General features: G+C 44.2%; 1 protein-coding gene across 1 annotated transcript in view; it reads left to right on the top strand.

Moving 5' to 3' along the window:
* The window catches only part of SPATA6L (spermatogenesis associated 6 like), a 55,142-nt gene that overhangs the window by 23,399 nt on the left and 8,258 nt on the right, over positions 1-23,485 (top strand). The window contains exons 5-10 of the mRNA XM_023539426.2: positions 6,152-6,276; positions 9,921-9,998; positions 12,651-12,890; positions 13,427-13,529; positions 16,388-16,422; positions 17,960-18,156. Of these exons, the coding sequence (XP_023395194.2) occupies positions 6,152-6,276; positions 9,921-9,998; positions 12,651-12,890; positions 13,427-13,529; positions 16,388-16,422; positions 17,960-18,156 (778 nt within the window). The remainder of the gene's footprint in view (positions 1-6,151; positions 6,277-9,920; positions 9,999-12,650; positions 12,891-13,426; positions 13,530-16,387; positions 16,423-17,959; positions 18,157-23,485) is intronic.

Genomic DNA, 23,485 nt, shown 5'->3' with positions numbered 1-23,485 from the left:
GATAGATGGTGGACATACCCTATTTTATGCAGATAACACGTGCCTTTCCCATTGTCTGCACACTGCTCCCTACCCCCCCACTCGAGGTAAGCACACTATACAAATTTTTTTCATAGTAACATGTAAAAAAATTGACATAGCAGTGCTTATGAAAATACCTTGGAAGTGGTTGGCAAACAAACATAGAAGGCACATGTTATTTGCGTAAGTATAAGGTATATAGTAAAACCTGTGAAAGTCAGAACATGTCTAAGACGGAAACCTGTCAGTGAAGGAAAACTCAAATATTTTCCACTAAAATGAGTAATAGAAAAATGGTCTGAATGCACCCTCTCAAACATGGAAAATTTATGAGACCCAGAAAAACAAGGCAGTCCCGTTGAGTTCTGACTCTCAGAGGTTTCACTGTATATCTTGGGCTACCATATGTTTTTCACATGACCAGAAATTCATATGTGAGAATCTGCAAGAATAGTCGTTTGAAAACAGTGATGACTGGAGAATATTGAAGCGGGGTATGTGAATACTGGTACAACTCTAAAGTTAATCAGATGCAGATGGGGGTTTTGTTCAACCTTGTTTTCTTTTGTCTGTAATCCTTCCATTTCAGACTGTAGTTTTCATGGAATCAGATTTGAATTGCTCAATTAATTTTGCTCAGCTTCAGATGCATTGCAGACTGACCCATTAATTTATTCAACATATACTTATTGAGGGTGCACTTGGCACACGGCCTACACGGCCCCAGTCCTCTTGGTATGAAGCTGGTGACACCAGGCATGCAGTGGTGGCAGTGAGTCCTCATTACTAGCTAATTAAGTAAAAAGTCTCATATGGACTGCACCATGGGGTCTGACTGGTGCTCTGGTAGTGCAGTGGTTAAGAGCTACGGCTGCTAACCAAAAGGTGAGCAGTTCGTATCCACCAGCTGCTCCCTGGAAGCCCTATGGGGCAGTTCTGCTCTGTCCTATAGGGTCACTATGAGTTGGAATCGACTTGATAGCAATTGGTTTGGTTTTGGTTTTTTGGGAGGGTCCCAGAAAAAAGAAAAAAAAATTTTTTTTTTTTAATGGGCCACAGAAACCCTGGTGGCACAGTGGTTAAGTGCTACAGTGCTAACCAAATGTCAGCAATTCAAACCCACCATGCGCTCCTTGGAAACTCTGTGGGGCAGTTCTACTCTGTCCTGTAGGGTCGCTATGAGTTGGAATTGACTCAATGGCAATGGGTTTGGTTTTTGGGTTTGGAATGGACGACATTTGGGTTCTTAGGGATGAATTCTTCATCACTTGAATGGTTACCTTTTCATTTTTTTCTGTAGGTCATTATTGTTTTGATATTTTTTACACAGTACTTTCAAACACACTTACTATAGTGAAAAGACACATTATGACCATTGAGCTAACAGTGCAGATACCTCAGATTTGCGTATGGCGTTCCTCCTAAAGAATGAGAGGTCCAACAATTCTGCTTAGAAGAAATAAAGACTCCGTATTAGTTTCCTAAGGCTGCTGTAACAAATGGCCACAAAGTCGGTGGCTTAAAACAACATTAAATCACTCTCACAGCTCTGGAGGCTGAAAGTCCAAAGTCAAGGTGTCAGCAGGCCATGCTCTCTCTGAAGGCTCGAGGGGAGGATCAGTCTCTGCCTCTCACAGGTTTTGGTTACCCCAGGCACTCCTTGGCTTGTGGAAGCATCGCTCCCATCTCTGTCTCTGCCTTCACATGGCTGCCTTCTCTCTGTCTCTATGATTTTCCTCCAGTTCTTATAAGGATACTAGCCATATTGGATTAGGGCCCACCCTACTCCAGTATGATTTCGTGTTAATTTAACTGAGAACATCTCCAAAGACCCTATTTCCAAATAAGGCCACATTCACAGGTACCAGAGGGTTAGGACTTCAACATGTCTTTTGGGGGGACGAAATTCAACCCACAACAGACCCCTCTGGTTCTTCACTCTACAAAAGTAGGAAAAAGCAACTGGACACAGGGGGGCAGTGTAATCCTGTTGGACAGTGAACTTGATGCTTTCTTCGTATTAACCTATCAAATACTTGTCTTCACTTTGGGGTAAATCATATGTATATTCAGTCCGACTGCAAAATGTTATTTTAGCAGACACCCTTTTATACTTTGATGGTAATGCTTTCCAGGCATTAACCAGCAAGGAAAGACCTCTAGTCTCAGGTGATCTGGGTGGAATTCCTACTGTAACCCTCACTAGCTGTGTGCCATCAGGCAAGTGTCTTAAGGGTTCAGAGCCGCAGTTTCCTTATCTTTAAAAGAAGAAATCACACAAGATCCTGTACCTAGAAGCACGTTGCCGATTCCGACAAACTCTATAAATGTTGTATATATTTCTCTAATCAGTACTGTTATTAAAATTCTTATTTCTCTTGAAGTCTTATTTGTTTCCTTGGTGGTCGCGGGGGGAGTTGTTCAGCAATACCACTGATGGTGTCACTGTTGGGGTCCCGAACCTTTAGGAACACCAGGCTCTTGCTGACACTTCCCTTGGCCTATGAAATGTGCTCAGCCTGAGCGTGTGTTTATTAATTATTTATAACCTAGGCTGTCGCTGCAATGGCCCCTTGGAGTGCTGACACTTTCGTGCTGGGTGTCAGTTTTAGATCTCCAGAAAATGACCTAGACCAGAGAGACTGTACTGAGATGCTTCTCAGCCCTTTATTTCTCCAACTCTGTTTCAGTCCATTTTTGTTCCTATGATTCTGAAGACAGTAGATGAGTTTGATTCTGGTTCATTGGCCTTTTATTTTTATTTTATTAATTTTTTAGAGTTTTAGTGAAAGTGTACACAGCCAAAGGTGCACATTTCAACAAGTACAATTCAGTGACGTTGATTACATCCTTTGAGTTGTGCTACCATTCTTGCTCTCCTTCTCCAAATTATTCCACCACCATTGTCTTCAACTCACTGGCCCCTAAGCTTCCCATCCAACCTTTGAGTTGGCCGTTGTCAATTTGATCTCACACAGATAATTCTTTAAAAGAACACAGTGCTCAAAGTAGATGTACTTTACTAATTAGGATAAGCTATGTTTTGATTCAAAGAAGACTTCAGGGAACAGTTTTAGTTCAAGGTTTAAAGTTTAAAGATTATCTCACAGCAGTAGCTTTGGGGGTTCATCCAGCCTTAGTGGCTCCTGTCTCTGATGATAGCCCAAGAGGCCTATGAAAGATGCTGGCAGTGTGGTCTCTCTCCAGGTGTGATGGTCCTGGCTGGGTTCTGCACTGGTCGAACTGCCCTGGGTCCACACCTTTCAGGGACAGCCCAGGCAGAGGTATAGTAATGAACAGGACACCGTCCCTGCTTTTATGGAGTATTGATGGAAGCAGATCACAAACACGTGAACAGAAGTATTAGTTAGTGATAACTTATGTTGAGAGAGTAAAGCAAGGTCATGTGAAAGGGAGGGGTAGTGAAAGGCTGCTCCTTGAGGTTGAAATGTCACCTTTCTGGTGGAATGACATTTAAACCAAGGCTTGTCACTTAGTAGGAGGGGCATCCCTGCAGGGGTCTGGGGAGGACGCATTACAGGGAGAAGGACAGTAGAGGGGTGGCACGGAGGGGTCAATGGGGAGAGAGGTAAAAAAATGAAATAAGACAGGTGGTTAAATGCCTGATCATATAGTTTTGAAGGCTAGGGTAAGATGCTTGGATTTTATTCTGAAATGATGGGAATCCTACCAGAAAGTTTTAAGCAGGTGTTGTGGATTAGAATTGTGCCCCACAAAATATGTATTGAAGTCCTGGCCCTTTGACCTGTGGATGCGATCCATTTGGAAATAGGGTCTTTTGTTTGTTTTGTTAATGAGGTTGTACCAGAGTAGGGTGAGTCCTAAACCTCATCACTTCTGAGTTATAAAAAGGGGAATAATCACAGGGACACACATAGGGGGATGAGAGACACCGCGTGACCAGGATGGTAGCTGTACAGATGATGAGAAGGGGGCAGGTTTTAGATTTATCTTGGAGATAGGGTCAGTAGTATTTACTCATGGGTTGATGTAAGAAGTGAGAGAAAGAGCGAAATCAAGGACGAATTCTAGGTTCTGGGCTTGAGCAACTGGCTCGATGGTGCTGTTGGCTCTTCTGATGGGAAGACTATGGAGATCTGCTTTTGGGAAAATACCGAGAGTTCTGTTTTCGACCTGCTGTGTTGAAAATACTGTAAAACACTCGATGTGAAACTTGAAGGATGAATAGGATCTCAACAGGATGAGAAGGAAGAAAGGGCATTTTGGAAGGAATGGTGTAAGCTGCGAATGTAGAGCTTATGGTTGTTGTTGTTGTTAGTTGCTATCGAGTCGGCTCCGACTCGTGGTGACCCCACGTACAACAGAACAAGACATTGCCTGGTCCCGTGTCATCTTCTTGATCTTTGGTGTGTTTGAGTCCATTGTTGTGGCTGCTGTGTATTTTGAGTGCCTTCCAACTCATCCTTCAGCACTATAATGAACAATATTCTGCTGTGATCAATAGAGTTTTAATGGGCTAATTTTGAGAAGTGGATTGCCAGGCCTTTCTTCCTAGTCTGTTGTAGTCTGGAAGCTCTACTGAAACCTGTCCACTGTGGGTGACCCTGCTGGTATTTGAAATACCGGTGGCATAGTTTCCAGCATCGTAGCAACGTGTAAGCTACCACAGTATGACAAACTGACAGACAGAGGACAGCTTATGGAGGGAAAGATAATTCAGTCCATTGGGGCTGGAGTGTGTCTGGAGGCGAAGAGTGGGAAGAAGGGATATTATGACCAAAAATGAAATGATGACTCTTTGATTCTTTCCTCATTTGAACCCAAACATTACTATTAGGTGGAATAAGTCAGAGAAAAATTTAATTCATCGTATTACTTGATGTAAGGTCAATTATTTTCTCCAACTTATGTACCAAAAATATACCCTCATTAGAATTCTCCTCACAAATAAAATGGCTATCACCGAACAGTAAAAATACCTCATTGGCTACTTACTTTTGGACAGTGTTCTGTACAGGGGCCACTCTTTTCCAGACCACTTCTGTAGCACCTGCTACGCAGATGGGATTGGGCCTGATGACAGCTGCTGTGTCCTTTAGCTCAGTGGTTCTCAATCCTATTAGACCCGAGGTCTTCTTTGTATAGTATCTCGTAACATCCCTTTTTCTGTACTGAAATAACATTCCTAGTGAATATAGTCAACTTTTACAAATCTCCACAAAAAATCAACTCAATATTCCACCTGTAATAGAAGAAAATAAAAAGAGAATGATTTATAATAAAGCCATATGTATGTCAATATGTAAGTGTTGAGCACAGTTACCCGAAGACATAATGAAGTATTTAGATGTGACATGATTTTTAAAATGCAAAGCTGCTCTTGGTAAAGATCTAAACACAACGAAGTACAGTTGTCCCTTGATGTATGTGGTACCTGCATTCCTGGAAAACCCAGTGTATTTTAAAACCAGGTAAAAAAGTCCTTTGTTTTTGTGTGAAAATGGAGTTTGGTTCTGGGCTCAGGTAATTATAAATGGGTTTTTAGCTTACAGCAATGTCTGGCAGGGCTTTAGAATGGTGCGTGCAGGAGGGGGCAAATTGCTCAGTGTACGGGATGTCTTGAGCAGTGTAGGGCACTTCATGTCTCTGGCTCCTGCCCACGAAATGTCCCCACAAATTTCTAGAATGTTCTGTGGGGTTGGTGCCACCCCTCCTAGGAACCACAACTCAAGCTGTTCTCTGGGCCGTTCAGGCACCACCATCCCTGAGTACAGTGAACATTTCACACCAGTCTAACCATTGCGTAGGCAGCGATAGGTCTGCCTTGATCCTGTGCGACCCCCAGGGACTGGCCCAAGGTGTGTCCTTAGTAAATATTTGCTGAAGGAAAGAATGGATAGATGGATGGATGAATGATTGGACAGACAGATTTTCTCCTTCATTGTGTTTCGTGGAGCAGCGCTTTAGATAATCTTTTTTCTCTGTTACATCTCGGACAAGCATTTAAACCATTTCCGGGAGAGAAAACGGAGAAGCCGTTCTTCACCGGAAGGATAGGTGCTGGATGCTGAGTGTCTGTTTTTACCTGCATGCTGTCTCTGCACCACCTTCCTGATCTTTTGTAACACCTACCTTTTCTCCTTCCTAGTGTGGGAAAAGTTGGCCTACTATGAAGAAAACACAAGGGATTTTCTTTTCCCGGAGCCCAAGCTGAGACCCTCACACCCGGGCACGTGTCGGGAGGTGCTCATGAGGACGGCTGTAGGCTTTCCAGTAAGTGAGCTGTGCCCAACTGGGCTTCTGTTGGGAGAGAAATTCTTGGGACCTGGACATTTTTCCTGTTAAGGCTTGATCTTGGGCAATCCCTTCTTCTTGTTTAGTACCCTCATTTTTCTGTTTAGTAGTAGCCCTGTTTAACTGAGTCCCTGGGTGGTGCAAGTGATTAACACCGTCAGCTGCTAACTAAAAGGTTGGAGGTTCAGGTCCACCCAGAGGTGCCTCTGAAGAAAGGCCTGGTGATCTACTTCCAAAAAATCAGGCATCGAAGATCCCGGGAGCACAGTTCTGCTCTGACACACATGGGATTGCCGTGGGTCCCAGGCAGCTTGACAGCAGCCATTGGTGCTGTCGGCCTTGTTCCGGTAGGTGCTCAGCTCGAGATTCCAGATTATTCCCACTGTTGACCTGAGAGGTGAGAGCCTTGTCTCGTCGGACTAAACCACTGCGGTTTTCATGTCATCAAACGTTTATAAAAAGATCGCTTTATTCACCTCCGTTTAATGCAGACTAACAGATTTGATATTATCCATCGATTTAGTCCTGGCTGCTGTTTTATTAACACTAACAGCAAAACAGAGTACATTGCCATCTCTCAGTTATTTTGTCCCTTCACATTTCCACACACGAACGCTCATTTTCCTCATACGAATTCTCCAGTTAGCCGAGGCAGGCGTTACGGTCTCCGTTTAACAGAGGGGAGGCGGATAGACGACCTGATGTTACTGAGGGATATCCGAAAGACACGGCAGATATTCAGCTGATGGTCTAGCTGTTTGGACGGCAACGTCTGAACCAAAACCGAAGTATTCATTTTGATGTTATCCGCGATTTTTTAAATCTCTGCAGCAACTCTGACAGTGTCTTGACTTTTATGTCACTTGGATGACTTCATCTGACGGTCTTTGTGAATTCTAAAAGGCACATTTAAAGCTCGACTTTCCTGTTACTGCCACAGGAATTGCTATTATTATTATTATTTAACAAAAAATTTCTTAAATCTCCGCCTTGTGGAAAGTACTGCGTAGAACGTGTAACATGCAGGAATAATTCTGACACCACAAACGGCAAACATTCATCAAAGGTGACGCTAACCAGGATTCCTCGTGACCGTCCCGTTAAGCCCTCCGTTATCTTTGTGGTGTTGGTGACTGTTGCTGAAACCGTTTATTTCTCAGAGCTGCTCTGTGTGTCACTTACATCTAGGGTACACAGAAAATGCTCACCTGTATTATTTGGAGTTATTGGGGTATTGCTCTTTAGATGCTAAAAGGAAAAAAAAAACTGGGGGTACTCACTTCGGTTTGCTTGAGTTTTCTGTTAAATAAAAGCCATCTACAAACACTGGGCTGGTACCCAACGAAGTATCAAGACAAGGAGAAACATCCTTTCTTTTATTTCCCCGAGTATTATCTCTGTTTAACTCTATAGGCATAAAGAGGAAGAAGAACCTATAGGAGTTGTATTTATAGGCTTTATAAATGCAGGTAATTACAAGAAAAAACCCATTGCCATCAAGTTGATTCTGACTCATAGCGACTCTGTAGGATAGAATAGGACTGCTCCACAGGGTTTCCAAGGCTGTGATCTTTATGGAAGCAGACTGCCACGTCTTTCTCCCTCGGAGCGGCTGGTGGGTTTGAACCTCTGATATTTCGGTTAGCAGCCTAGCACTTAACCATTGGGCCACCAGGGCTCCTTAATTACCAGAGAAAGGGCTTAAAAAATACTGGAAAGATCCCATTATTCCTTGTGCACTAGAGGCAAAGTATTAATTCTTACAATTAAATTATATTTAAGGAATTGCTTAAAAGATGTTGTTGTTAGCTGTGAGTCAGCTCTGACTCGTGGTGACCTTGTGTATAAGAGAACGAAACGTCATTCAGCCCTGCACCATCTTCACCATTGTTGGTATGTCTGAACTGTTGTTGCGGCTGTTGTGTCAGTCTGTCTCATGGAGGGTATGTTGAACATACATGATAAACTCAGGGTATGTTGAATATCCACGGTACAGCTCTGTCATTACAAAAACAAATTGGTCTTAGACGAAGTACAACCAGAATGTTCCCTAGAAGTGAAGACGTTGAGACCTCAGCTCACTTACTTCGGACATGCCATCAGGGAAGACGAATTGCTAGAAAAGGATGTCATGTTTGGTAAAGTCGAGGGTTAGTGAGAATGGGAGAAACCTCATTTTGACAAAAAGCACCTGCAATTTCTATGGAAATATAAACAGACAATAATCTCAGCTTTTATTGTGATAAAATGGTCTTCTAGCCCTTTAGCATCAGAATGTATTATAAAGCAACAGTATTTTAAATGATATGGTACTAAACAGATATAGAAATATTCATCAATGAAACAAACAAATGCAAAGAGTTTGGAAATAAATCTAATTAACATAAATATTCGATGTAAGGTAAAGCAAGTTTTTCAAAACAAGTAGGTAGGCAAGGAGGACCTCTTTCTCCCTAGGTAATCTCATCCAATTCCATGGGCCAATGTCTTAGAGTAGCTAACAGCGTGGATGCTGGAGCCAGAATGCCTGGGGTCAGATACCAGCTGTCAGTACTAAAACCAGCTGTCGCTGAGTCAGCTCTGACTCATGGTGACCCATGGGTGTCAGGGTGGAACTGTGCTCCATAGGGTTTTTAGTGGTTGATTTTTTGGAAGTAAATTGTCAGGCCTTTCTTCCAAGGTGCCTATGGGTGAATTGTAACCTCTAACCTTCCAGTTAGCAGCTGTCGTGGATTGAATTGTATCCCCTCAAAATGTGTATCAGCTTGGCTAGGCCACGATTCCCAATGTTTTGTGGTTGTCTGCTATTTGTGATCTGTTTTGATTATCCTATGTGTTGTAGATCCTAATCTCTATGATGTTAAAAGAAATGATGTTAAGGCAGGATTAAAGGCAGTTCTATTAATGAGGCAGGACTCAATCTATGGGATTAGGTTGTATCTTGAGTCAGTCTCTTTGGAGATATAAAAGAGAGAATCCAGCAGAAAGGAGAGGGACCTCATACCACCAAGAAAGAAGCATCAGGAATGGAGCGTGTCCTTCAACTCCAGGTCCCTGCGCTGAGAAGCTCCTAGACCAGGGGAAGATTGATGACAAGGACTGTCCCCAGAGCTGACAGAGAGAGAAAGCCTTTACCTGGAGCTGGTGCCCTGAATTTGGACTTCTAGCTTCCTAGACTGTAAGAGAATCAATTTCTGTTTGTTAAAGCCACCTACTTGTGGTATCTCTGTCACAGCAGCACTAGATGACTAAGACAGACAGCAGTCAACCGTGTTAACTATTTGTACCACCCAAGGACTTCTTGTCATGACTAGTTGGGCAATACTTGAACTCTTTGTGTCCTAGTTTACTCATTACGAAATGGGGATACTGTTAGGACCTGCAGCTGAAGTAGTTGTGAGGACTAGATAAGTTAATATATGCAAAGTACTTAGGACAGGGCCCGGTACCTGTTACGTGTACTACATAAATGTTCCCTGTTCTTCTTAGGTGTAATGACTGTGGGTTATGCCAATCAAACAGAAGAGCAGTTAAGTTCTTGAGTGATTTCAGGTTAGCATGGGATGGACAAAGACCTGTTTCTAGTACTCTTACTTGCATCTTTTATGCCATTTTATTTTTAGGGCATTGCTCCCAAATTAGAGTTTTCTACAAGGACAGCCATCAGAGAACGTGTGTGCCTTCATAGAAACCGATTTCTTGTAAGTATAATTGAGAATTCCGTGATAGAAATGACAGGACTTTTATGCACAAATTAAAGGAATTTCAGCCGAAACTCAGTTTACCAAGTTTGGATGCACCTGGGCACGCAGAAACCTAGAGACTTTGTGCTAGATTTGATTTTCTGTGCTCAAATGATTTGCTCAGCCAGGCTGTGAATTAGAGCAGGTATGTTTGCCGTGTGTTCAGCGTGGTGTGGTTTGTGAAGCAGCGTGATACAGCAGCTAGAGTCACAAGTGTGACCCAAGTAGGCTAGGTAGCCTTTTTGTGTTGCTCCAAGGCGTCTGCTGTTATCATATGAACAATCGTGTTTCCTTCTTTCTCTCGCTGAAGCTCAGAGTTGCGTTTGTGGTTTGTCTTTGGCAGCCACGCAGAGTCTTGGGGCATCCCTGTAGACTCTCCATTTCACTGCCTTGTTCAACCCTCATTTCCCTTCACCCTGATTTCTTTTACTTTACTTCATTTTGTAGCCATTTAAAGTCCTTTCCAGAACAAGATGGAGAATGAATGAATGTACTTTGTATGGTTTCGCAAATACTTTTGGAACAAGATAGAATAAAAGTAATAAGGGAAAACAAAATGCTTATCATCCCAAATCATGCCCGTGGTCCTGGAAAATACCTTAAAAATGTAGGCTGTGGGTTAAGGGTACTGAATGAGAAAAAGGGTTGGTGATCTGAGGAAACCTATCCTTCTACTGGGCATAAGAACTCACATTACAGGGACGTAATTAATAGTTTTAAGAAAGGCACTAACGACTTTTTCGTCTCTCCTTATTTATCTTCTGTTTTTTCCAGTCTCTGTGTGCATGGAGATTTTTCAGGCTGTCTGTCTTTCTCTTTGACCATTTTAATCTTATTTTAACCTCCTAATATGGATTTTTTTTTAATATGGATATTCATTTAAGTGTTAATTTTTTATAATAAATTTTATTCTTTTTTTCTTATAACAAAACTATCACATTCATCTTAGAAAGTTAGAAAATACAGATAATCAAAAAGAACAAAATAAAATTAACTGTTAGTTCCTACCATCTAGAGATGAGTTTGCCTCATTTTATAGTGTATATTCAGAATCAACTTGACAGCGCTGGGTGGGGATCCTTCTCTATGACCCTCTCCCCCGCCACACACACTTTCATTTTAAAAGGTTAGCATCATACTACACTGGTTATTTTGTATCTTCATTTTTTTCACTTAATATATTATGAATATTTTCTCATGGCCTTAAGTGGTCTTATGCAATTTTCTAAAACTTCATAGTATTCCACTGTATGGAAGTACCATAATTTGTTTGGCCAATTATTGTCCTTTTGGGGGGCATTTAATGGATCCCTTAGCCAGGAAAACAAACTACACCAGTTATTTTAACAGGAAAAATATACTATAAAAAAGTGGTTGTACAGGGTCTGAAGGGCAGACAGGTCAAAGGGGAACACTGAGGTGACAGAGATGGTAACTGTGGTAGGCAGCTTCCACCCATAGGGCTGTGGAAACCAAGGGACAAGGTTGGGGTTGTCAAGAATATAGACGTTTGGAGGGGCCCCACAGACATGGGCCCTGACCTCTAGGGAGGGGCTGCTTCCTGGGTGAGCTGGTACCTGGGGAATTCAGAGAGGGACTCTGCAGGGCTGGGGCTCAGATCTCTAAGGGGGATACTGCCGCTGTGGGTGCCTCAGGAGTGTGGGGCTAGATCCAGATCTCTGTGGAGAGGTCTCTGGCTGGCTGGCGCTGATGTCTGAGGGGACTCAAGGAGGCCAGTTCTGGGAGTATGAAATACACCAAACAAACTACAGGGGAACCGTTGGCCGCTGCCAAGGGGAAGTGTGGTTTCTGAGGTGAGGCTGGCAGGAATAGCAGGCAAAGCTGGGAGAAGCCAGTGCCTTTGTCCCCCTCCAGCCTTGCAGGCTTCCTCTAGCGTCCTCTAGTGGCAGAGCCCTACCTGGGGACGGGTGGGGGGAGGGGCGTGGAACAGCTGGAAAGGCAGAAATGGGTGTGTGGGATGCCAGCCCCCGTATCTTAAAGCTGGGTGTAGAAGGGTGGGTTTGGAGCTGAGAGGCAATTGTTTACTTGCCAAGACAGTTGGTTTCTAATTTTTCAACTGTCGTAATCTTTTTTATAGCTATCCACATTAAAAAAAAAAAAAAAAACCTGTTGCCATTGAATCGATTCCGACTCATAGTGACCCTGCACACATAGTCGTGGTTGTTTCCTTACGATACATCCTTCGAAGTAAAATGGCTAGACTCAAGAATATGCCAAATTATCTTCCTTTTTCTCTCCCCCTCTTCCCTTTTTCATTCCTCTCTTTCATCTTCCTACCTGTCTACCTACCAGCCTATTTATTTATTTATGGATGGGTTGGGGGTGTGTCTGGTGCTTTCCAACTTTCCCCCAGTACAAATAAATATCAGTGTAATGAAACATAGAATTCTGGCAAGTTATAAATACTAGTAAATAATGTTAAGCTGAACTGGAAAAAGAAAATGCCCTTCCTTAAGTCTATTTTTTGTAAGTCTGAGATGTTCAGTCTTTCCCTTAAAGAAAAGTTCGACTAAATGCAGTTACATTTTGATGGAATTTTATTCATTTTTAAATTTCCTTTTCAAGAATATTCTTTGCTTTTGGTTTTAGGAAGACAGACTTAATCCACAAAGGCCCTTATCTGCATCACCTGGACCAATATTCCCCCTATACAGCACAAAGACGAAGCCCAAAGGAAAGAATCTCGACAGGGTACCCCGAGGCCTCCAGTCCCGGGCGCCCTCTCCATATCCTACCAGGCGTCTCTTCCAGGACCAGCCAACTCATTTGAACTTTGGAAATAGTTTCAAAATCTCCAGAGAAATCAAGCCTCCATTTGTAGTTAGACACGTGAGCCTAAAATAATTTTTTAGAGCCATTTGGAATGGGGAGGGCAAGGGTGAGGGTGTGTCCATTTTACCGGGGATAGAGGGGATTTAGATGAACTTGGGCAAGCCCACACCACCTGGCAAGTAGCAGAGTCAGGATGCAACCGCAATTGTCTGACCTGTGCCCTTTCCACCATACCAGCCTCCCTCTTGTAACTCATGCATGGTCATAGGTTAAATGATGTGCACTTCCTGGTGTTGATGCCAGGAGGCGCCTATAAAGAGGTCTGATAGAGAGGACTTGCTCAAAGACCGTCAGCCATCTCTGTTTTTTGATTTTTGAAGATTATTAATAGAACGTGATATCTAAATATGATGTTGTTAGTTGCTGTCAGGGTGACCGTCTACTTCTGGTGACCCCATGCACGACAGAACAAAAACCCCACGGAGCACAGTTCTCTGCCTGGCATGGGGTCACCATGAGTTGGAATCACTGCGACAGCAGCTGGTAATACGGGCTGTGGCGCGTTCAAGTCCTGCTTCTTCCCTTTCCTTCAGGTGGACAGTGCAAAGCCCTTCGGTGAGGCTGTTTCAGAGCACCAGTCTCGAAAGGCTAGAAGAAAGTGCAAGTTGTCAGACTTTCCATTTCCAACGAGAAGAGGTACTTAAGTTTCTCCTGAACGTGTGTGTGTGGAAACTTAAGGATCCTACTTCTGAACCTTCTTTCGTTTGAGGAATCACAAGTTGCCTTGGAAACTGGGGGCCTGATTCTCGAGTAGTCTCCAGCTGTGGAGTTGCCAGGGAGGTGAGCCCATGGAGCAGAGTCAGAAGGTCTCCGTTTGAGAGTTCCCCTCGGTATGGAAGGAATGTTCTCAGCAGTGCTGCTAACTGAGGGTGTTGAGGTTCAAGTGGCTCCCTGGCTGCACTGAAAAAGCAGAGAGCAGCTTTACCCTGGTGTGAAACTCCTTGCCAGGCACCACTGAGAGTGAACAAACAAGATAAGCCATTTTCTGGATGGGAATGAGCAGAGGATGGGTGGAGATCAGCAGAGATACACTGGTCTTACAAGGTTCCACGTCAGCAGAGAGGGGAGCCAGGCTCTCTGAAGCAGTTAGGTTAAGGCCGTGGATCTCAGTCCTCCAGGCCTCAGCACCCATTTGCGTTCTTAAACATTATGTATTGAGGACCCCGAGGGCTTTTGTTTTGTTTCGGTAAGGAGTTGTGTTCTTTGTTTCGATATGTAACATGTTAGAAATAAAATTGAGACACTTAAAATACACAAGAAAGCCCAAGCACCCATTCCATTAGCCATCGAGGTGGAGACATCATCACACTTTGTGTAATTTCTGGAAAGTTCCATTGTACATTCATGAAAGAATGAGAGTGAAAAGGCAAACGGTGTCTTAGTATTATTACGAGAACAGAGTCTACCTTGGGGATCTCCTGAAAGGGTCTTGGGGACCCCTGGGGAGGTCCCTGGACCACACAGTGAGAGGCACTAGGTTAAGGCATCTCTTGGAGACCATAACCTTGTGGTTGAAATGCATCAACCACATCAATAGGCAGTAAGTTTAACCCTTCCTGGACTTACAGTCCTTAGATAAGGAAGGAATGCTGGTGGTCCATTGCCCTGCCTCCTGGTCGGACTGGACCTGCAGCAGCCCTGACGGCAGGGTTCCCATCTCGGGTGTAAAGGTTTATGCTTTCAAGGGACTTCACAGTCTCACGTAGTCCTTCAAGCTGATGTTCTTGGGTAGTGGTGGCAGCTGGCTCAGGACCGAGTGCAGGGCTTGAAGCTGAAAGTGTTTCATCGCCTCTGACACTTAATGTAAGTTGAAAACCACCAGTGCTGCGCGTATAAAAGCAGCACTGTCCTTCCTGTTACTGTGAAATCAAGCAACGGCCGCATGTGCTTTCCCAGGGAAGACAAGTAGGGCTTAAAGCTGACTCAGTAATGATGGGACTCGGTCACCATATTGGTCTAGGCCCCTGTCCCGTCTTAATCTTGGCAGGTAGAGAGCCGAGGTTCCAGAGAGTGTAGGTTTTTGCAAAAATAAATAAATAAATAAAGCTCCTTGGAAACCCTGTGGGGCAGTTCTACTCTGTCCTGCAGACTCATTATGAGTTGGACTCTACAGTGACAGGGATTCGTTTTGGGTTTCTCCAGCTTGAATGTGCATTCGAATCACCTGGGAATCTTGTCCAACTGCAGATTCTGATTAGGGAGGGCTGGGGTGGGGGCTGGGGTGGGGGCTGGGGTAGGGCCTAGGGTGCGGCCTGGGGCGGGGGTGGAGCCTGGGAGTCTTCCTTTCTAGCAAGGTTCCAGGTGATTTTGCCGCGGTCCATGGCTGGTCCATTGGCACTTTGAGAAGGAAGGGAATGAAGGCAAGCTCCCTTTGAAAGGGGGTGCTCAGAACCAGGACCAAGGGGGCTGCTAGGCCACAGGACAGGTTTGTGGCCACAGCTGTAGAGGGCCTTAGCATGGCTGCTTCCCTGCCAGCTGGGCGTGGGAGATAAAAGAGCCCCTGGACACACACATCTGTCCATGCCCAGGTGATATGAACAGTCTCTTTTACATCTTCTTTCTTACTACCAGGAAACCCTGGCGGCATAGTGGTTAAAAGCCATGGCTGCTAACCAAAAGGTTGGCAGTTTGAATCCACCAGCCACTCCGTGGAAACCTTATGGGGGAGTTCTCTGTCCTATAGGGTCGCTACTAGTCAGAATTGACTCGATGGCAGCAGTTTTTTTTTTTTTTTGGTTTCTTACTACCAGCGGCCTGGAGGATTCTTGTCCCTGCGTAAGCCACACTCACACTGGGGAAGCTGGGGTGCCTTAGCATAGCCTCTGATTTCAGAGGTTTTTTTTTTTTTTTCAATCTGGAAGCATTCAGTTTAGTCTTGGTTTTGTCTGTGTGTGTTTACTACTTCACTTCCTAGTTAGCTTTACCATTCTCTGGCATCAGGTCTATTTTCTAATTACGATTATCTAGGGCAACCTTAACGATTTACATCTCTGCTGCATTATATTCCTCCAAGCTCTTGCGCATTACAGTGTCTCAGTTTAACGTTTGTGTTAAAGAGTTCCCACGTAACTAAGATTCCAGGAGAACCAGGTATTGGGAGTGGCAGAAGAGGCAGAGCACGAGAATTTTCTCAGACCCTCGTTGCCGTCTTCTTGGCTCTGGGCACCTGAGCAAATATTAGTTTTCCTGGGTGCTTAAGGGTCACCGAACTTGTTTCTCTTTAGACTCGCCTTTGCCTTTCCCGTTTCCCTATGTCATTAATATAGTGCTCCCTGTGGACCCAAAAGAGGACAGAAAAACGCATAGTTCGAATTGCTGTGTCTCAAAGGAGATGGAAAAGTGATAGTCTGATTTACAAGGGAGTGTTCAAGTTCTTTAATAATCAATTCCTCATCGTCTCATACTTTTGTGCTGCCGTGGGATAAATGTAACAGCAGTTTTAGGGGCAACTGGTAGCAATGAGTCATTGAAACACCTGTTCTTCTTTCTTCTAGCTTCTTCTCTCGACAGCCTTGCAGCTAACGTCAAGGTAATTTTAGAAATAGCGTTTGTAAAACGATTTATTTTCTGTTCTCTTATGTCGATTATTGTGTTTTTGCCACTCAGTGGTGGAGAGCTACGTTTCTAATTCGTGCTGCTTATGGAGCTGCTATGGCTCAGCTAGTGTTTAAGAGGCGTCCAGGCTGCACTCTCTGTTTCCCTTGGAGGTTGGCTGGTTGGTTCCCCAGACGTAAGCTTTTTACACATGTGGGATGAATCACCAGCGAGGTGTGTGTAGGCCCAATGCCTTCTTTGTTGTCGGTAGTGCGGGTGAGTCAACTTCGACTCAGCGTACACTTATGCACAACAGAAGGAAGTGTTGCCCGGTCCTTCGTCCCCCTCACCATTGCCAGCACGTTCGAGTCCATCGTTGCAGCTAATGTGCCAATCCATCTCCCTGAGAGTCTCCCTCACCCTCGCTGGCCTGCTACGTCAGCAAACATGATGTCCTTCTCTAGGCCCCTCCTAATGACATGTGCAAAGCAAGCAAATTGGACAGTGTTCTGTTGTGATTCATAAGGTTTTCATGGGCTGATTTTCATGGCGCACAGTAGATTGCCAGGCCTTACTTCCTAGTCTGTCTCAGTCTGAAAGCTCTGCTGAAACCTCTCTACCATGGGTGACCCTGCTGGTATTTGAAATACTGATGGCACGGCTTCCAGCATCATAGCGACATGCAAGCCACCGCAGCAAGACAGACTGACAGACAGGTGGTGGGGTACCTACTTTACTAGTAGTGATTTCCACTGCTTTTTCTGTAATCAGGTACCTTTTAACATAGGGGTGGTGAATCACTTAGTTCTTAAACCTTGATTGGTTTGTCAAGGTCAAGGCTCAGACTTAAGTGTTATAACACAAGAAGAGTAGCAAAATGCTGAAATTTGATGAGCGTTTGACTGATGACCAAACGGTTGGCAGTTTGAATCCATCAGCCGCTCCTTGGAAACTCTACGGGGCAGTTCTACTCTGTTCTCTAGGGTCGCTATGAGTCGGAATCAACTCAACGGCAACCAGTTTGGCTTTTTGTTTGGTGGGTGGAGATGGGTGATGAGATGTTCCCTATGCCAGTCTCTCTACTTTCATGCGTGCTTGGAAATTGCCATAATAAAAAGAATTAAAAAAAAAAAACCCTAAGTGTTATAACACAAAAATATATGTGTGCAAAGAAAATTGAGTAGACTATGCTTTAAGTGTTTTGTTAAAAAAAAGAAAAAGGTATCTTTCCTAAACCAAATAATCCCCAAACCTCAAAAATCAGAGCTCAGAGTATGGGTCTCTTCAGCTTGTTAATAAACGCCAAGCGTTCAGAATTTGGTTGTGTGATCTTGCTTGTCTTTTCGTGGCTTGGACTTACAAGAATGTCTCCAGGCTTCTCGATGCCCTTTTTTTATTTGCAGGAGATCTCTGGGGCAGGTAGTCTGTCATCTTGCCCCTAATCTCTTCCTCCTCCCAACCCACTTCCCAACTTTCAATTAAGCAAAACAAAACAAAACGGCCACTAAAGACGAACGCGCGTTGTCACTCAGGTTATCAAGGAGCCAGATGAGCGGATTGTTCTCAGGAACGACTCACTGTCACCTTTAGATTCCAGTAAGTTTGGAAAGCCCTCGCCCAGTTACAGTAACCAAGGGGATGCCGACTTCCACCGGAAAACTTCGTTTGCCACCTCCCAGCATTCCAGGTCACCCAGCCCGCTTCTGGATCAGCCCCTCCTCCGAGAAAGGTCAGCAGCGAGCACCTGTCTTTGCCTGCAGAGCGCATGGTAGTGTGGCCGGAGTAAAGCCAGGTCACTTCTTGTGTTTGCTTTCTTAGGGATATTCAGTTTGGGATGCCTTGGTATGAAAACATGATTATTGCTTTTAAAATTTGTTGAAAAGTCAGAGATGAGCCTTTCCTTTGCCTCTGGAAGGCCTATTTCAGGATCCGTTAGTTGAAAACAAGACAGACAACTGACTTTGGCACACGAAACCGGTTGCTGTCGAGTTGACCCTGACTCATGGTGACCTCTTGTGTGCCAGAGCAGAACAGTGCTCCATAGGGTTTTCAGTGTCTGGCTTTTCAGAAGTAGGTCACCAGGCCTTTCTTCTGAGGTGCCTCTGGGTGGACTCAGATCTCCAGCCTTTTGATTTCCAGCTTAGCAAGTTAACCGTTGGCACCACCCTTGGAGTTCCCGGTAAAAAGCGAGTCTAAACTGTTTGCACCAGCCAGGGACTCCAGCTTTTGCATAAAAAACCAAACCCACTGCCGTTGAGTCGATTTTGACTCCTAGTGACCCTGCAGGACAGAGCAGAACCGCCCCCTACGGCTTCCAAGGCTGTAATCTTTGTGGAAGCAGACAGCCACATCTTCCTCCTGTGGCTTCCAAGGCTGTAATCTTTGTGGAAGCAGACAGCCACATCTTCCTCCTGTGGCTTCCAAGGCTGTAATCTTTGTGGAAGCAGACAGCCACATCTTCCTCCTGTGGCTTCCAAGGCTGTAATCTTTGTGGAAGCAGACAGCCACATCTTCCTCCTGTGGCTTCCAAGGCTGTAATCTTTGTGGAAGCAGACAGCCACATCTTCCTCCTGTGGCTTCCAAGGCTGTAATCTTTGTGGAAGCAGACAGCCACATCTTCCTCCTGTTCAGCGGCTGGTGGGTTCAAACTGCCGACCTTTCAGTTAGCAGCCGAGCGCTCAACCACTGCACTGCATAGATACTATTTATTTTAAGAAGGCCTAGCGATCCACTTTGGAAAACTCAACCACTAAGAAACCCTGTGGAGCACAGTTCTACCCTGACACACGCGGGGTCACCGTGAGTTGGAGTCGACTCCATGGCAACTGGTTTAACGTTGGCATAGATACTATTTACCCACCCATTTTTAATCTGTTGCACATTTAAAAAAATAAAGATTTTGATTTCCTTAGTATAAAAGTGCTCACTATAGAAAGTTTGGAAATTACAGGAAAACAAGGCTTAAAAAAAATCACCCGTAGTTTTTTTGTAGTCCTACAACCCAGAGACAAACGTTATTAACATGTAGGTGTATTTTCCTTCTCTTTTTCTAGATATGGTTTTCCCCATTTGTTTACGTTATCGTCACAATAAAAAACATGTTTGCGTGTGTCTTGAGGGCGGGCCAGAGATCGAGAGCAGAAACTTTTTTTTTTTAACCAAACTACATACTCCAGTCAGGTGACCAACTAACCTGGTTTGCCTGGGACGACCCCTATTTTAAGGAGCCCTGGTGGTGCTGTGGTTCAACACTTGGCTGCTAGCTGAAAGGCAGGCAGTTTGAACCTACCAGATGCTCTTTGGGAGGAAGATGTGGCAATCTGCTTCCATAAAGATTACAGCCTTGGAAACCCTATGGGGCAGTTCTGCTCTGTCCTGTAGGGTCACTATGAGTCAGAATCAACTCGACATCACTGGGTTTGGCTTGTTCCTATTTTAGCCCTGAAAAGTCCTGTATCCTGGCAAACCCCCAGTCTTGGGCAAACCAGGATGGTTGGTCACCATAACTCGAGAAAGTGCCACCAAAGGTGATGTTTTAAGACATCTGCTGTGAATGAAGGATATGACTGCCTTTCTCTGCATTACTCCTGATGAGAATAAGAAGAGAGATCCCCACATCAGAATCACACAACTGTTCATAAAGAGACTCCTGGAGAAGTATATTCCAGAACAAATGTGGCCCTGAAATTTTCAAGGAGTGGATAGCAGGTGTGAGGTAGACTAAGAAAGTGGTAGTCTGCTCTTGGTGTTGCTCAGAAGTGATAGAATAGCTTGATATTAAAATGTTTTAATCATGGACTTGAGAAAATCAAATCAAATATTTTAATAAAATCTATTAACATATGGGGAGTTCATTACTTGTGATATTGGAAGAAAACCACAGATAAAAAGCAGACAATGAGAAATTGTTAAATTCAGCCTTGGTCCACAGAGGCAGGTAGTTGGGGACACATTTATGCCTCTCTGTGCCTGACCCCATTCCTTCCCCTCTTCTCTGTTGTCACCAGCCTAGAACCCAGCAGGTTGGCAAAGTGGAGGTGGGGGCAGGGCCGGGATTAGCCTGGATTTAAAAACTATAGAGAATTGATTTTTAAACAAGGAGTAGAAAGAACCTTCAATGGATGATTGTGAGGAGACTTCCATCTGTTTCTAAGTGTTAGGTGATTGCACACAAATACTCCACTTCTGTAGATCTTAGTCTTCTCATCTGTAAAATGGGGAGATGGTCTTGGATATGGCAATCAAAGATCTATCCTCTTACACTACAAAAGACATCTCTGCTGCCAGACTGGGGAAAGCCCATGGCTTCTGCCCATGAGCCTTCTATACCTGTTGTTGTTATTTTTAGGTGCCCTCAGGTTAGCTCCGACTCCTAGTTACCCTATGTACAACAGAAGGAAGCATTGCCGGGTCCTGCGCCATGCTCACAATTGTTGCTGTGTTTGAGCCCATTGTTGCAGCCACTGTATCAGTCCATCTCATTGAGGGTCTTCCTCTTTTTTTGCTGACCCTATACTTTACCAAGCGTGATGACCTTCTCCAGGGACTGGTCCCTCCTGATAAAAAAAAAAAAAACAAAAAAAAACAAAGTCTTGCTGTCATTGCTTCTAAGGAGCATTCTGGCTGTACTTCTTCCAAGACAGATTTGTTCATTCTTCTGGCAGTCCACGGTATATTCAGTATTCTTTGCCAACACCGTAATTCAAAGGCATCAATTCTTCTTTGGTCTTCCTTATTCATTGTCCAGCTTCCACATGCATATGAGGTGATTGAAAATACCATGGCTTGGGTCAGGCGCACCTTAGTCTTCAAGGTGACATCTTGCTTTTTAACCCTTTAAAGAGGTCCTTTGGAACAGATTTGCCCCATGCGTATGTCATTTGATTTCTTGACTGCAGCTTCCAAGGGCACTGATTGTGGATCCAAGTAAAATGCAGCTGTATGTTTTCATTTTAAGTCTTGCTACATCAGCAAATAAAGGTTTTGAAAGCTTGACTCCACCCACATCACTAACGCCAAGTCTACTTTGAGGAGCCAGTCTTCCCCAGTTGTATTTTGAGTGCCTTCCAGCCTGAGGGGTTCATCCTGTGGCACTATATCAGATGATTTTCCGCTGCCATTCATAAGGCTTTCACTGGCCAGTTTTTTCAGATGTAGACCACCAGGCTCTTCTTCCTAGTCTGTCTTAGTCTGGAAGCTCAGCTGAAACTTGTCCTCATGGGTGACCCTGCTGGTGTTTGGATACCGGTGGCATAGCTTCCAGCATCACAGCAACATGCAAGCTACCACAGTACGACAAACTGACGGACAACCCATTAATAGAAGTACAGTTAAAAGCAATTCCACTCCTAGGTAGATACCCAGAGGACTTGAAAGCAGGGACCCAGCAGATACTCTTTCACTAATGTTCATTGCAGCGTTAGTCACGAGAGCCAAATGAGTTGTTTTCCTGGGGGTGGTAATAGGCTTGTGTAGATCCAGTTGTACTCTTGGTCTCATCTCCCTGGAAACTGGTGGGACATGCTTGTTACAGCATGAGCCAGGATGGGTGGCCTGGGAGCAGGCCTGGGACTGAGCAGCGGCACAGTTGCATTGGAGGTCATTGGTGTGGTGCCCCAGAATGACAAGTGGATTACTGAAATGTCCCCATCATTTCCAGCGTTTATTGTACATTCACTGAAGAGAATGATTTCATTCGAATGCTTGAATTCTTTAGGCATTTTTAGAAAACAGTGCCCATGCTTTTCCTTATCAAATTGCTGTGGACGTTTTTCGCTTAGTTATACTGCAGAATTTGGAATTTGGTACTCCCCCAGCCCCGTATGGAGCCCTGGTGGTGCAGTGGTTAAGAGCTATGGCTGCTAACGGTAAAGGTCAGCAGTCTGAATCCACCAGCTGCTCCTTGGAAACTGAGTGGGGCAGTTCTGCTCTGTCCTGTGGGGTTGCTATGAGTTGGAATCGACTCAATGATAACAGGTTTGTTTTTTGGATTTTTCCACCCTGAATATGAATGGATGAATTTATTCATTCATTCACTCACACAACAGATGTTTATTGAATATTTTATTGTGATATTTAATACCTACTAGACCGTGGGATGAGCTATTAAGCAAAAAGGCACAGTCCCTGCCCTCATGAAAATTTCAGACTAGGAGTAAGACAGATATTAACCAAATAATGACAAAACATCCACTGCGGGAAGTCCTCTGAATGAGGGGTGAGTGGAACTCCAGGTGCAGATGACGAGGACGTTGACCTCCTCTCCAGGAGGGGGATCAGGAAGAAGTTTCCTGAGAAATCCCCATTTGTACTGCCATCTGAAGGGTGGGTAGGGTTTATAAAGGAGGGACAGGGATTGTGGGTGGCAGTGTTCTGGACAGAGGGAACAGTATTGGCAAAATCCTTATTAAGAAAAAACAACCAAACCAGTTGCTGTCATGTCAGTTCTGACTCATGACGACCCCTTGTATGTCAGAGTAGAACTCTGCTCCATAGGTCTTTCAATGGCTGAATTTTCTAAAGTTGATTGCCTTATAGAAGGGAGAAAATGCTTGGTGTTTGAGGAGCTGAAAGGCACTGTAAGACCAGTGGTTAAGTTGGGTCTGGGTTGCCTAAAATATAATCCCTGTAAACCTGTTGCCATCGAGTCGATTCTGACTCGTAGCGACCTTATAGGATGGAGTAGAGCTGCCCCCTATGGTTTCCAAGGAGTGGCTGATGGATTTGAACTGCTGATCTCTTGGTTAGCAGCCGAGCTCTTAACCATTACGCCACCAGGGCTCTGTAATCTCTGTAGTGGAAGATAATTGGGATTAAATTTTGAATTCAATTTTCTAGGTTACATTTTTAAAAGTTACAGCAGCATTTGTTCATTAGAGAAACACATGAAAAGCACAGTAAAAGGAAGAAAAAAAAAATCACTCATAGCCACATACCTAAACTAAACTAAGCCATCCTTAATGTCTTGATTGTTTTCATTTCCCATCGTTTTCCTGTGAGAAGGAATGAGAAAGACATTGAAATCACAGTGTGTGCCATTTTGCTTGTTGCTGTTTTTT

The sequence above is a fragment of the Loxodonta africana genome, chromosome 9 (assembly GCF_030014295.1).
Source record: "Loxodonta africana isolate mLoxAfr1 chromosome 9, mLoxAfr1.hap2, whole genome shotgun sequence".
In the NCBI taxonomy this organism is placed as follows: domain Eukaryota; kingdom Metazoa; phylum Chordata; class Mammalia; order Proboscidea; family Elephantidae; genus Loxodonta; species Loxodonta africana.
Note: the sequence above shows the minus strand (reverse complement) of the source record. Positions and strands in the feature narration are given on the sequence as shown.